The sequence below is a fragment of the Camelina sativa genome, chromosome 11 (assembly GCF_030686135.1).
Source record: "Camelina sativa cultivar CO46 ecotype springtype chromosome 11, ASM3068613v1".
NCBI classification, from domain to species: Eukaryota; Viridiplantae; Streptophyta; class Magnoliopsida; order Brassicales; family Brassicaceae; genus Camelina; species Camelina sativa.
The window spans coordinates 36,600,996-36,616,307 of NC_141890.1; the positions used below are offsets into that span (position 1 = coordinate 36,600,996).

The 15,312-nt window shown below is 39.2% G+C and overlaps 4 protein-coding genes and 1 pseudogene across 4 annotated transcripts; 3 read left to right on the top strand and 2 right to left on the bottom strand.

Annotated features, from left to right (window-relative positions):
* The first annotated feature begins 231 nt into the window (after window positions 1-231).
* On the top strand, window positions 232-959 carry LOC147934898 (NCT transcriptional regulatory complex subunit A-like). Its single transcript, XM_087473893.1, has one exon. The coding sequence runs from the start codon at window positions 320-322 to the stop codon at window positions 719-721; it is 402 nt and encodes a 133-aa protein (XP_087330019.1). The 5' UTR covers window positions 232-319; the 3' UTR covers window positions 722-959.
* Window positions 960-2,061: 1,102 nt separating this feature from the next.
* On the top strand, window positions 2,062-3,943 carry LOC104725145 (uncharacterized). The gene is made up of 3 exons (XM_010443750.3): window positions 2,062-2,723; window positions 2,793-3,551; window positions 3,627-3,943. The coding sequence occupies exons 1-3, from the start codon at window positions 2,091-2,093 to the stop codon at window positions 3,831-3,833; spliced, it is 1,599 nt and encodes a 532-aa protein (XP_010442052.2). The 5' UTR covers window positions 2,062-2,090; the 3' UTR covers window positions 3,834-3,943.
* Window positions 3,910-7,349, bottom strand: LOC104725146 (uncharacterized). The gene is made up of 8 exons (XM_019232033.2): window positions 6,619-7,349; window positions 5,796-6,469; window positions 5,510-5,696; window positions 5,223-5,426; window positions 4,940-5,113; window positions 4,656-4,853; window positions 4,464-4,577; window positions 3,910-4,380 (listed from the first exon to the last, which is right to left on the bottom strand). The coding sequence occupies exons 1-8, from the start codon at window positions 7,264-7,266 to the stop codon at window positions 4,054-4,056; spliced, it is 2,526 nt and encodes an 841-aa protein (XP_019087578.2). The 5' UTR covers window positions 7,267-7,349; the 3' UTR covers window positions 3,910-4,053.
* A 2,032-nt stretch (window positions 7,350-9,381) lies between these two features.
* Window positions 9,382-10,381, bottom strand: LOC147934899 (uncharacterized). Its single transcript, XM_087473894.1, has 2 exons — window positions 10,222-10,381; window positions 9,382-9,902 (listed from the first exon to the last, which is right to left on the bottom strand). The coding sequence occupies exons 1-2, from the start codon at window positions 10,379-10,381 to the stop codon at window positions 9,487-9,489; spliced, it is 576 nt and encodes a 191-aa protein (XP_087330020.1). The 3' UTR covers window positions 9,382-9,486.
* Window positions 10,382-11,850: 1,469 nt separating this feature from the next.
* On the top strand, window positions 11,851-13,542 carry LOC147934900 (uncharacterized; annotated as a pseudogene).
* The last annotated feature ends 1,770 nt before the right edge of the window (window positions 13,543-15,312 follow it).

Consider the following 15,312-nt stretch of genomic DNA (forward strand, 5'->3'; position numbering starts at 1 on the left):
AACCTAAAACCTAAAATTTTAAATTAACTGAGAGTCACTGAAATTAACTGAGAGTCAAATTTTATTTCGGTTAGTTTGACAATATTTTCAAAATCAAAAAATTAACCAAAACTAAATGGAACCGAAGAACCAAAGTCCCGGTTATCAATCAAAACCGTGCACGTTTCTCTTAGCTCTCACATTTTCACTTTCCCGCGGTGACAGAGCGCGTAATTAAACCCCAAAAAAATAACCCTAAAAATGTAAAATACTCCACTTTACGAGAGAGAGAGAGAGAGAGAGAGAGAGATCTCTACCACAAAACCAAAAATCAAAATCCATGGCGGAAGACCAAGAATCACCAATCCGACCGGAGTTTCCAATCGGAAGAGTGAAAAAGATAATGAAACTCGACAAAGACATCAACAAAATCAACTCAGAAGCTCTTCACCTAATCACCTACTCAACCGAGCTCTTCCTCCACTTCCTCGCCGAGAAATCAGCTGTCGTAGCGGTGGAGAAGAAGCGTAAGACTGTTAGTCTCGATCATTTGAGAACCGCCGTGAAACGACACCAACCTACTTCCGATTTCTTACTCGATTCGCTTCCTTTACCGTCTCAGCCTGTTCGACATACCAAAACTGCTTCCGACAAGAAAGCTCCTCCGCCGCCGCCTGTTGGGACTCGTCGTATTGATGACTTTTTCAGTAAAGGGAAGGCCAAGGTTGCTGATTCAGCCTAGAAATTTTATCACTTTTGTAAGATTTTGAATTGAAAACTTTACTCTTTGCTCAAATCAGTCTTTTCTTTGTTAAATTGGTAGTTAAAATCTCTGCATTGCTCTAGCTTTGGTGTGTAGAGAGGGAAAGAGAGAATTATTTGGGTTGTGTATTGTTCTTCTAGCTATTCTAATATGTATACTACTTGAGAGTTTCTAGCACTGTTCAATGTTCTGCAACAAAGTGTTCTTTCTGCGGTTTCTTGGATTGTGTCTCCATCGGTTAGTCTTATGCTGTATGTTCTTGAAGCAATATGAAAGCTTTTGCGACAAATGTATGTTTCAACTTTCTCTAGTCTTTGATTCGACCAGTCTGATGGGTAAAGCTAGAAACTTTAACAGAGCAATGTGCTATTTCTCAAGATCATTATCCATGCTCGCATTTGTGGATAATTACTCCACGTTCGTTTTTGCTGCCAACTCTGTCTAAAAACAGTCTGCTCTCTGTCTCAAACTTCATGTGCATAGAAGCACTGACCATGCTCTATTGATCATTAATCATGTAGAAGAAGAGAAACTAGAGCATAAAGATGCAAGGAGCTTCTTATATTCATCAACTCTCAGGGAGAACTATCTTTTCCTCTGAGCCTCTGATGCTGGATAAGCTGAAATAGCTTTGCTGAGACTGAATTAGGTGTTTCTTGTGTTGTGTTTAGTTTTGAAAACAACTAGGCAGGGTGAAATCTGATATATTAGGTAAAGACTTCACAGTTTTGGCTTTGCCAACACAGATAATGTAGTGTATGTGGGATCCAATATAAGCTTGTGTGGATGTGGGATCTAGAGAGGTGATTGCACGAAACTAAGCTGAATGAGTACTTCTTTGTTGAAATATTTTGTAATTAATGTTTTGTATAGTAAAGTCATTACGTCGAATTCTGGAAAGTAAAAGTGATTATATCAACATATCAAATCCACGGAATCTACTAAAACATCCTCTTTTTATACTTTGAACTTGAACGGTTATAGTTAAACTTCTTTTAAACCTTTTGGAATTACTACTTCATTACTCGTTCCCCCTTCTATTCCCAAAAACTTTAATTATGCCTTTAACCACGACTTCTCTAAACTCTTCCTCTTCCTCCACTTTTATATAAACCCCAAGTCCTTTCAAGAGATTGATTGCCTGATTCACTTTCAAGGTAAAAGTCTTTAGTAGCATTTTCTTCTGTTTTTGTTAGTCTATATTCTTCTGTGGTTTCATTGCGAACAGAATCCACTTTGTTCAAGTGTTACCTTTTTTTTACTTCTGCAGATATTTTCTCAAACATGGCTGTGTACTAACGTGACTTGTTTATTTTTCATTGTATCAATGCAGATTTTGTATTAAGACATGTCAGATACTTTGGAGAATCCGGTGATTAACTTGGAGCTACTCATAGATGAAGAGAAAAACAAGATTGTATTCGTTGAGGCGGGTAAAGATTTTGTCGATATACTCTTTAGCTTTTTGACATTGCCAATGGGAACGATTGTTAGATTGATAGAGATGCATCAGAAGTCACAATCACCAGGAATAGGCTGTTTCAACAATATCTATGCAAGTGTTGTGAGTATGTCCATTAAGCATTTCAGGACAGAAGCTTGTAAGCAAATGCTTTTGTATCCTGGAAGTTTGAATCATGAGAAATGTCAAAATCTTAAGATGATGATAGATGATTCTGAGCCTATAAAGTGTTTCATGTGCCCTATGTTTGTGCGAAGCGGGCAATGTGGTAAGAGGTATAGCAATTTTAATACCTCGAGATGTAGCTGTGGGAATTTGATGGATGAAGTGTTACAGTTTCAAGGAGATGGAAGTGGAGCTGGTGTAGGAAATAGTGATGGCCATGCTTCATTCATAATCACTGATGATTTGAAAGTGGAAGTTACCTCTGTTGGGTTAACACTTACTGTTCTTAAAGATATTGGCTACACAGATTGCAATAAGTTGGTTGAGAGGATTCACGACTTCAATTTCCAAGAGGTAATCCTTTTATTCAACTAGACTTTTTTACCTTCATGTTCTTATGCTAGTTCCTCTTAATTTTCATAGGTAGCTACTTTGCTGGAGTGCTTATTCACATCGGATACGCCACTGACCGATACATTTCTGAATAAGAAAAGCTCATATGGTATGAAGAGGATTCATAAAATGCTGAGTCCTGCCTTCCGTGAAGATAGAGAGGAATCAAAAGCTGATAAAATTGTTACATTAAATGCATATGTTAGGAAGAAGGAAGGGAACATTTTGTTTGTTGAATGTGGAGACGACTTTGTTGATCTTCTCTTCACCTTTCTTGCTATACCTCTCGAATCTGTATGGGGAATAGCCAGCAATGGAACCATTCTTGGATGCATTGGAAACTTGTGCAGAAGCTTTAAGGAGTTGAGTGTTGTTGATTCAGGAAGAGAAGCTAAATGTGTACTTCCTCATTACTACAAGTGTCAGAAGCAGCTGCTCGATGTTGTCACTACACATAAGCCACCAACTTACTACAGTTATGTTTCCTTCTCTGTGGATCATTTTAGAGAGTACAGTCTGTCTGAAAACTCTGATAAGCCAGTTGTTTACGAGTGGGATAAACTCGTGCCCGTGATTTCGATGGATCCAAAATGTGAAGGTGATAGTAACACTACTGATGAGTCAACAACACCTAGTGGTGGATTTATGAAGAGAGGGAAAAAGTTTATGGTAACTGATGATTTGATCATCACACCTTCGAATTCAACCTCAACCATTGAATTGCTAAAAGAAAAACAGATCCGATTAGACGCTGTTGAGGTTCAAGTTATCATCATTAGAAAAGAAGAGGTAAATGCTTGATAACATTCCTTCTTTGGTTTCGACCTATATCATTGCCTATTAACATTTTGATGCATGCTGCAGGCCATTAGGTTATTAGAAGCTTCATTAGTGACATTTTCTGCCTTGAGCACTAGTCTTCTAGCCATGGAACCAGCTTCAACAAGTGTACCTCAAAGCCGACTTTTCAAAAAGCCAAGATTGAGACTTAAGGAGTATCTTCAACCCACACCTGAGTTTTTGCTAAATTTGATTGCTAGTAAATATTTTGATAGCTCAGTTTTTCATTAGTTTCTTGGACATCTACTTTGTTCAATCTTTGTTTTTAGCTACTTCTCATTTGCTCTTTATTCGTGAGACATTGAACTTTAGGATAAGCAAGTTTAAATTTATCTTATAAACCGATTTGTTTCTATGGCCATAAGTATCCTTCATACATATAATATAACCAAGAAACGTTGAAAATGTTTTCATCAAACATAGGACTTAGGAGAGACAAAAAGGAGAAGAGTCATTGTAATCCATCTTCCTTCCATATTTCTCTAAGGAGCTGATATCTTACAGTCTTTCTGCGTCCATATCCTTTCGGCATCCACTCTGACGAATTGGTTGTTCCAGGAGCAGATAATATAGAGTTAATAGATGTATCCAAGTCATCAAGCTCATCGTCACTTGTGTATTGTTTCTTGAATACCGATGATCCGGATTCAGATAAAGACGGATTGTTCAACTCTCCTATGAAGCGTTTTATGGAATCTGTAGACGGCATTAAGTAGACCGTGGGGGATGCAGCGCAAGGGAAGATTGTGATGCATCCATTGTCTTCTTCTGTTGAAGCCTGAGTGGAAGACAAAAGGGTCAAGAAGAACACACACGATGATTATTGTGGCCAAAATGTGAAGACGGTTTACTAATACTAACCTCGGAATTCAGAACATCGAATAGTCTTCTTGGGATTCTGTGCGGGTTGAACTCATCTGGGACAAAGTTTCGAAGAACTCTCTTTATAATTGGTGGACCAAGTGTTGGACAAACCTTCAGACAGGAACAAGAGGAAGTAAAGACAAGTTCTTTTGGAACAAGAAGAATGAGTTACTCTTAAGGTTAAATTACCTCTTTTCTTGTGGATTTGTCTGCAAGCATTTTGAATGGCAGCATCATTAAATCGCCTAACGAGTTGAGTAAATGGAACAGTCTGAAATTTTCACTTTCTGGCTTCTCATTATTATTGCTATCTTCATCTTTGTTCCTACCAGATTTGTCCTCCCTTGGTTCAAATTGATCCTCAAGCCATCTGGACCAAGTTCCAATCTACAAAAGGCAATAATACTACTATTACATACCAAAAGGAATGTTATTGTTGGGTGACAACACTTTGTTCATGTGAGCTTAAGTACCGCGTTTTTTAGCTGTGCGCCTGCTCCAAAACTTGCTTTTCCTGCTGGAATTGGAAGAACATTTATGTCACTGATTGGATCAGAGACAGGATCTGTCGGCATTTCAGCCGCTGACTCACGGAGTATCGCATTGAACATTGCTACATCAAGTCTACTGATTAACTGTTCCATCACCTGAAATGAAATAGAATATTGAGTAGGTATAACAAGATATATCACCATGCAGTTCTGATTATGGCTGTCCTAAGTGTCTTTCAGGAACTTAAAGTTAACTATCTTTTACCAGTTTAGCAAGCATAGGTAGACAACCACACTCTTGTCTTGAACCTCTTAGTGGACAAAGTCTTTCACAGGCAGCTCTAAAGGCATTCTTCCATAGCTCTATAGCATAGAGTCCCTGGTTCCTATGACCTAACCGTCTTTTACCCGAAACTTTCCTCGAGATAGATCCTTTAACCGCTGCAGATTGCATATGTGGTGTCATACTCTGCAATGTGATTCATTTCACATATAGTGTTAGATGAAAAAGCTTTTACGTACCTATATGGAAAAATTGTTCTTTTTGATTACCTGCCACCAAACTGACTTAACAACTCTGGAAAATATCCAAGACTCGAACTTCTCCAAAGCCGCTAGAAATGCTCGAGGATCTTCCCATTCATCTGAACTGGATTTTTCAGGGACAATCTTCATTTTCTCCATACCACGGCTTAACATTGCTCTAAGCACAATCGAGTTTGATAGCCAAAATGTTAACCTGTGGATATATTTATAGAAACAAACAACATTAGAAGAACCGTACTGAACAAAACCAAATGCATTGCCCACCATATATGTTGATATGGTTTAATAATACCTTGGAACATCATTTCCACATGCTTTAGAAACCAATATCATTCCAGAAACCGCGGCTCTAGCTGCACTGGCTCTCTTAGAATGATCTGTTCCTCTGCAAGCATGAAGATAAAACCTAGCAAGACGACGAGCTGGAGCATGAACTTTACTCATGGAGCTACTGTGCTCAGCGACCACAGAGTAAACAGCTGCTTCAAGAGCTGCAGATTCCTTCAGCTCATCTTCAAGCGTCTCTGTTCTAGGCTCCTGCGAAGTTAAACCTACCTTGTTGCTCACTCCACTCGCCTTTTTGTGACTTTCATCTTTGGTTCCGTCAAAATGCAACTGAATAGACTTAAGCTGTTTAAGTCTTGGAATACCTTCCATTCCTAGAGTCTTTCTTCCTAAGGCAAGAGTATTTGTCCGAAGTTTCATCTGTTTTCGCGCTGCATCGGGAGGTAACGCCAAAGGACCAGATTTGATCTCAGAGAACTGTTTCTTGAGGTGAAAGGCATTTGTATCATCCTTTTGTTTTTGATCAATCTCAACGACCACTTGATTGCTCTGTCTCTTTCTCTCTTCTTCTCTCAGTAGATTCTCAATCTCGGAGACGAGTGCTGCTTCATTGTTGCTGTGCTTTAGCGTTACATGTTTCCAGCCTTTCTTCTCATCTCCGTTCATTACCGCCTCTGTGTTCTGCTTTAGATTCAACGTGTCAAAATATGTAAGTCTTACCACATGCCAACAACATACACGTGCGTACCTTAGATCCAATTCGAATAATCAAAAGAGTCAAAATAGATAAAATAAAATGAAATGTGTTACGTCAATATGAAAATGCGTACCGTGGAATTAGCATCACACATAGCTGAGAAAGAAACTCGCCGTGTTGAAGAAGACACTGACGAAGCATCATCATCGTCGTCCGTCAACGACGCCAAACTAAACTCACTACCTTCTCCGGATCTTCTCGAGAAGCTCATCTTCGGCTGCGACGAACAGCTACTCCGATATCCTTCATCGTAATCCTCCTCTCCAGCCGGCTCAACAGTTAGGTAAATCTCGGAGCTAGCATCATTCCTTGAGCTTTTCTTGAAAGTAAACGGAGCTCCGACGGGGACCGAGTTGGTCAACACGCCGAAATCAGCGAGGTTGACCGAGGCCGTGCCAAGAAGCTTGTTCTTGACGCCCTTGTCTTTCTTTTTCGCGTCGTAGACATGGAGTTCAAGAAGATTCTTGTGGAACTTGTTGTCGGTTCCAACTTTGGGTTCTAACGTTAAGGTTAGCCTAAAGGACTCGTTGAACATGATCGTGTCTTTGCCCACGACAGCGATGAAAGAGCCTGAGTTGTTTTCGCCATTTTCCCATTTGAGAAGGACGCATTGTGCAGGGACTTGGCTTGTTGGCCATGGTTTTAGCTCCTTGATTGAGACTAGATACTCAACGAACACTCCATTGTCTTTACGACTCTTTGTTCGAAGACCCAACACCATTTCCTTTTTGTTTTGTGTGGAAAAAAAGTGATTTGTTGATTGTGAGTTATTAAAGGAGGGTTTTGATATGGGTTATAATGGAGTTCATGTTTTGGAGGGGGTAATAAACAAAACCACCGGCCTAAGACGGACGTGGGTTGCACCATTGTCTTTTTTTTTTTTTTTTTGGTTTCTTATTATACAAGGAGCATATTAATGCTCTCATATACCCTGGGATATTTTTATATTTCACAGGAACTAGTTTATAATGGATTTAAAAATTATGTTGAATAAAAATTTTTGATTATACTTTTTGTTGTGATTTTGAATCAAAAGGTATTAAATTGGATCAAAACTTCGACAGATTGAAAAGTTTATTTTATGTGGCAAAATCTCTCGGGCATTACGGCAGATTGAAAAGTTAGTTTATACTTTATAGGCATGTTGGGCCGCATAGGTGGTGTCCTAGATGTGGAACTTATGAAGAAACCATTAACCAGACTCCTAAGTCACAAAACCCGAACCCCAAACACAATTACCAATCCCTCAAAGATGTAAACGTGGTGCAGACTACAAGGATGATACTTGATATATCCATTCAGTCAAATTACAAAATGATGGAAGGGGAAAGGCCACTATAGAAGTTAGAACTTCCCTTATAAGCCAGCCAAAGCGTCAGGACAACAAAAAGGTAAGTGAAAACTAGTTACTTTGGATCTGAAACACTATTAATGTTGGGTGTCGAACACAGACTACTCTCATTACCACAATTTCTAACAACCAATATACAGTTCTCAATCTTATTTCTTAAAGATGTGTGTCTATACTTTGTTTTTCTATATAAACTGAAAGTCAAAGAAAAATGAATCAACCAATCTTGATTACAGTTGCTTTGAATTTGGTTTTATCATCCTTTACAACAGCTGTAAAAATCAACGTTCATGGGTTTGTGCAATGCAGTTTACAAACAATGAAACAAGTAAAACCCAAATGCTAGTTACACTCTTTTCTCTACTGTCATCAAGTCCTATCATAAATATTCATTACATAAGTAAACTCAGGGGCTGCACAGAACATCGGTGATTCCGCTGATTAATTAAGTTAGTTGTTGGTTGGTTTACCTGGTTAAATTTTCCAATCAGTTTCAAGATGGCTGCATTCAAGTGATTCCTCAACTTTATCCAGTGCTCTCCTCCGGTGTAGAAGCAAAGCATCACTCTGACTCATCTCCTCGTCTTTCTTTCTCCGCGGTAACTTTCTCGAGAAGATCTTCCATTTCGATTCAAACGAGGCAGCTAAAGTATTAAACAAGGAAAACTCTCATCATCCATAAGACCATAACCATACATACATGACAAGGCAATGTTCAATTCAAAGAGATGAATAAAGATGGTAACCTTGAATTAAACAAGTGAATGCAGTGATGATACAAGCACAAAGCCATGGTCTTCCAGCACTTGAAGCTTTTGCACCACCTCTGATTTCACCATTGTGCTGCTTTAATCTGCAACCAACAAAAACCACTTTGCTTTCATAGTGCTTGAAACCTATGAATCCAAAGCTCATTTTTTTTCAAAGCAGAACCCAAATGGGTAATCAACAAGCACTTTGCTTTATAGATTCCTTGAAAACTATGAATCTAAAGCTCGCGCCTTTAGAAACAGAACCTTAATAACTAATCAACAAGCACTTTGCTTTTTAGATTTCTTGAACTCTATGAACCGAAAGCTGAAGCCTTTAGATGCAAAACCTAAATGGGTAATCAACAAGCACATTGCTTTTTAAATTCCTTGACATGTATGAATCTAAAGCTCAAGCCTTTCGAAAGCAGAACCTAAAATGGTGATCTAACAAAATCTAGTCATCTCAAATTCAAAAGAGTGTGAAGGGAGAAGAGAAAGATGACGAACCGGCGAGCAAAATCTGTGGTGATGCCAACATATGTTTTGATGGGTTCGTTTGTGGAGAGAATGAGATAAACGGACCAGGATTTGGGATTGGGGATTTTTGAATTCTCTTGCGATTGTTGCGAAGAAGATGGTGAAATCAAGACTTGGGTTTGTTGATTTTTCAAAATTTTGAATTCGGAAGCTTTCGGGTTGGTCTCGCGGAGCTTCACGGACGGGAACGTAATTCTTTCTAAAATCAAATTCTTGCGATATGAAAATTCATTCAGACCTTCTTTCTTTCTTTTTTTTTTTTTTTCGGCCATCAGAAAAATGTACAACAGTTTTACATCCTTTAGTACACCCAAGAGATAACCATCCGAGAATCCTTAATTCTAGCCTCTTTTGCTAATGTGTAAGCCATTACATTATGATTTCTACCAATGAATTTAAACTGGTGATGACTGTTAGCCAATGATAGAATATTATCCAGGTAGCCTTGAATTTCTGCAATGTCTTCAGGTGGATGACCTTGCTTTTGAGCTTTCTCCAAGTAGTTGTATTTGATCTTAGAATCTCCGCAGAAGACTACTGGATAGTAGTTAAGGCGCTTAAGAGTGAGCAGGGCCTTTCTGATCGCGATGGCTTCTGCTTCAAGAGCTGAGATTATGGAATCAATCGATGAGGATCCCTTTAGAAAGCATTTGTCTTGAGAGTTGTAGAGAGCCCATTCAATTCCAGCTTTGCTATTGCTATTAAGCCATGATGCATCTGTGCAACAATAAAAAGAATTATAATGCTTTAGGATATTGTTCTGACTTGCATTGTCTCTCCTTCTAGTTCCCTGGCAATCCTTTATAGAGTTTGTGTGATCTCTATTCGCATCCCACCATAGCCTATGATCCATAATGGCTTGGTTTATGATGTCTGGAATAGCCCATTTTTTGCTATTGAAAAGGAGGTCATTGCGAGCTTTCCAAATACGCCATCCAATAAAAAAGGAAAATATATTTTTTTGGAGAGACTGCATTGTCTATAGAGAGCAGTGTCTGAATGATGTCGGAGAGGGAGCTAATGCGAGTGAACTGACCTGAATTTATGCGTAGTGGTGATAGCTCCCAAACTTCTTTCGCTGTTCTACAGTGGAAGAGGAGGTGGAGTATGGATTCCTGTGCTTCACCGCATAGAACACATTCATTTGAAATATTTATGTTTCGGCGAGATAAGGTTTCAGCTACAGGCAGAGGCATTATGAAGGACCCTCCACCATAAATGCTATATTTTTAGTGGTACTTTTAGAGACCAAACAGAATTCCAAATTTTATTTACCGTTGGGAGAGTGTCTGATCTTTCTTTTGTGAGTTGATGGTAACCCGATTTGACGGAGTATTTCCCATTCATGGTGAATATCCATGTGGGAGTGTCAGAAGCTTCAGTAATTTGTGGTCTGATTTTCCTAATATGGCTGATATCTTCAGGATGGATCAGCTGTCGGGTTTTCTCATTGCACCACTGAGAAGTGTGAGGCTCTATAAGTTCTGCAACTTTAAGTGAGTCTTGGTTTTGTTGGCTTACACTTCTGGCCGGACGAGGAGGGTTGTCAATCCAGTGATCACGCCATAATCTGACTGTGCTCCCATTCCCAATTCTCCATTTTAGGCCTTGTTTGATCAGTTTTATACCCTGGAAAATACTGCACCATGCATGACTAGGGTGGTGTCCCAGATTTGCATCCAACAACTCCGTTTTTGAGAAATATTTTGCTTGGAGAACGCGTCTGAGAAGAGATTGTGGTTCTTTTAGCATCCTCCAGACCTGTTTTGCCAACAAGGCAATGTTGAATTTATGGAGATCCTTAAAGCCCATTCTTCCATACTGCTTCAGTTTGGTCATCTTATCCCATGCAATACAGGGGATCTTATGCTGATCTTTTGCATTAGACCACCAGAATTTCCTTATTTGTCTTGTTACACGATCAATGATTCGTTTATGAAGCATAAAACAGGACATTGTGTAAGTAGGAAGGGCAATAGCTACCACTTTAATCATCACTTCTTTGCCCCCTAGAGATAAAAACTTAGTATACCAACTCACCAACTTATGTTGTATCCTCTGAGATATATAAGCGAAAACATCACTCTTGTTTCTCCCTACTGCTTCAGGTAATCCCAAATATTTTCCAAAGTTTTCAGTTTTGGTAATTCCAGTGGATCTTATGATGCTTTGCTGGATATGGGGTTGAACAGTCTTACCAAAAAGGATGGCTGACTTCTGGAAATTAATGTGCTGGCCTGAAGTTGAGGCGTATATCCTTAAAAGATGCAAGATTCTCTAACATTCTTCTTCATCCGCTTTACAAAAAAGGAGTGAATCATCAGCAAAAAGCATATGAGAAATGGAAGGCCCATTTCTACTTGCTTTGAAGCCACGGATATGGTTTGCCCTTACTGCTTCAGAAAGAAGGGATGAAAGTCCCTCAGTACATAGTAAGTAAAGATAGGGAGACAGAGGATTACCTTGGCGAAAGCCTCTTTGTGGTATGATTTTCTTCGAAGGGGTACCATTGAGAAGAACAGAGTAAGATAATGTTGTGATGCATTGCATAACCCAGTGGCACCATATATCTGCAAAACCCAAACGATTCAGACCATTTAGTTGAGATAAGGGAATCAATTTTGTTTTTAGTAAAAGTTTTGTCATGTAAACTATAAAAATAGAAATGATACTACATTCAAGAAAGCTTCCAGGCACTAATATCAAAGCTTCTTTCCCTTTTATGATTTTCGGCACCGGTGGAGCTATGGCTCACTGGCGTCGGGAAACTTCCATTGTCCTTTTAATTTTCCATTACTCTATTCTTTTTGCTCTCTCTCCTTTATTGTTTATTTTGTTTCCCTTTTTGAAACCTTTCAAACCTTACCTATCCTAAGGACTTTGGTGAGATCTACAACAATCAACAATACAAAGAGAAGATGGTGTCCGGGGATCTCCATTCTTCATCTCCAACTTGTATCACCTCTGCCCAAATCATCTATGGTGGAACCAATAAACTCTTAGATCTGAGGTATTGTTCAGCCTCTGGTTCTTCTCTTATGCCTTTGGCGGGTTACACCGCCAAACGCCGATCCTACCTCCATTGGAGATGTTTGCTTCACCACTAAATCCTCTTCCATCTCCGTACGACGGCTGCTGCTCCTCAAGCAACCTTTTGCCAGCCAAAAGAAACCTAGTATCCCAACTGGTGGGCCTATTCTCTTGTGGCCCGTTAAGCTTCCAGAAGTCCTGTCCGAAAAAGGTGATCCAAACTGTTTTATTCTAAAGCCCAGGTCTGTATTTAGTTTTCCCTTGTCCATCCTTAGCCAATCTAGGTATCGTTTACTATTCTTTGTTCGAAAACTGCAAACAGAAGAAAATGCCCCTTTGTTGCTATGGTTGTCCAAAGTTTCTCTGAGAACCCTGCCATTAGATTTACCTAGGATATCTGAACATGAGAGGTTAAGCTTTACAAAACAAAAGGTTTTATGTCCCCATCTCCCAATAATCTGAGAACCTTGCCTTTAGAATCATCTAGGATTACTTCTCATGTTTCTAGAAGGATGAAGAAGAACAGCATTATCATCCCCTCTTCAAGGAGAGGTGGTTACCGAAGTTTCTTCAGGCCTTATTATCCTTACCCCCTGATTAACGCAAACACACATATGCAAATCTATTATTTCATGAAAGACCCTCATACACCTAAAAACTTAAAACCCAAGTCTGGTTTATTTTTTCTGCTGCAAACCAGCTACAAACTTTGTGTGGAACTTCTTAATCTCCATGGCCGCCGAGGACTTCATGCGAGAAAGAATCCACCTATTATGTTACGGTCCTGCACTTATCCATTCCGAATCCAAGTTATAATAGCTTCACCTAGGTCTTGAGCTTGTCCAATGTATCATCTCCTTCATGCTTTCATGACGAGTGCAAGCAACATGCCCTCATCACCACTTCCACACGCTATGATTTGTCTAAGCTCAACTCTCAATCCTCGACAACTCTAGCAATCAACCTCAACCAATGGAGCAACATCACCTTTGCTCAAACCCTTGTCAAAGCACTACCTCGTGTAGTTCTTTTTATGCTGGCGAGAAGCGCGCCTTTGGCCCCTTCACCAACGCCATTTCGTCTTTTGACTTTGGCTAATCAGTCCTCCTTTGACTCGCTCTTGGAAGACTTGTTGATAATCCTTGATCTCACATGTATCCAAAAGCTTCATAGCTTTTGGTTCAAAGCTCTCAAGAAACCATTATCGACTAACCGTTTCTATCACTTTATCTCTTTTCTGTTGGCATTGGGGAGTGCCTTTTTTTGTTGTATTTCAAACTTTGGAATCTCAGATTCCTCTTATCTTTGTACTTGGTTTCTATTCTGATGAATGAAAACAACGTTGTATTTCAAAAAAAAAAAAATGATACTACATTCAATTATAATTCGAATTTGTTAACAGTTTTTCATGTTTTGATTTAAGAAAATGGGTCAAAATTATCAAAAGAAATTCAGATCCAGTTGATGTTGTTGTAAAATATATAATTCCTAGATATGAAAGTTGTTGTCCAAGCCAAGAACTTTCATTGTAATGAAACTGATTGACTAATATCTAAAGTAATTAAGTAAATGTTGAATGAAAGGGCTAGAGACTACTCAATAAAACAAGGTGAGATATTTGAGAGTTGTTTAACTTGAGTTACCAAAATATTAATGTATCTGATTGGTAACAGCTTTACAAAACTTTATAAATATACAGTTTTAAAATTTACCAATCACAAAAACTTTACTAAAAGTTTTACCAAAAATTCTATTCTCAGATTTTTTTTATACATTATCATGTAAAGCTATTTCTTACAGCTTTGCACTATTCTGTAATAGCTTATAGCTCCAGCTTACAACTTTGTGTACGTTACTAATCGAACCCAATGTTATGAATGTTATTTATGAAAAAAAATATTTAGGTTAGGTGTTTTAATACTAGCTAAATAATTTTATTTTTTGATGAATCTATTTAATATATGAATCTTATATTGAGAGTTAAAGGGTACAGTTCTACTTATTGATTTTTTTCCCTCGAGCCGATGCCAAAATCTCTTATACGTTTTTTTCTTCTTTTTTGACTCAACATCGACTCTTTATTAACCAAAATGAATTATTACACACAATCTTGTTGCACTAAGTTCTTAATCCACATAGGCTCGATAGGGTACAACTTGGGACCTCAATTTGGTATAGAAATAGATTTCCGCGCTACTCTATCCGCCACTCGATTACCATCTCTTGGAGTAAACCTAAACTTCACCTCTTCAAAGTTTTGAAGTAACAATCTGATATCCTGTAACACCCCTATAAAGGGGATATAACATTGATCGTTTATAAAAGATACTACGTGTTGGGAATCCAGCTCAAATATAATATTTTTATAGTTGAATCGAGCTAAATTAAGTACTGCCCAACGGATTGCTTCTAACTCCACTTCCACTACTGATCTTGCTCGTGGTATCGATCTCATTCCCAACCAAAGTACCTTGATTGCCTCATCTCGAACCTGTAACAACCCATCCCGTGGACCCCAAGCTGGCCCTATAGGGCATAGATCATAATCCCTCACCGTGGAAAGAAACTCACACATATCAATTGGTGACAGCTTGTCCTGTGGGAAGGTTGTTAAAGGGTGAGGACCAGGGTTCGAGGAACGCCTGGCGCACCAATAACCTACTGGTGGATTTGGATATCCACGGTGAGGGGTTAGGATCGATGTCCTGCAGGGCCAGCTTGGGGTCCATGGGGGCGGCTAGCGGGTAGGCTAGTGGGGTCCACGGGACGGGTTGTTACAGAACCCAACATGTCCCACAAGTTTGGGATGCCTCCGACCATGTCCCATTTGTATTGCATTTAACTTATCCTTCTGGTGGAGGTGTCCACTTCTGCCTCTGTTGCACAGATACCGACTGCAGTCTCTGCGGGAGTTGAACTTTCTTCAAACAACCACATCCGGATTCCCAGTCCTCACACAGGATCCACGGGAAACGATCTCACCTGAACCCCATAATTCCGACGAGACAACTGGAATAGAAATCGTTCTTACAAAAACTCCCACAAGTACACCAAACCCCAGCTCATCTAGTTACTGAGTCGCACAAAAACCCACCCC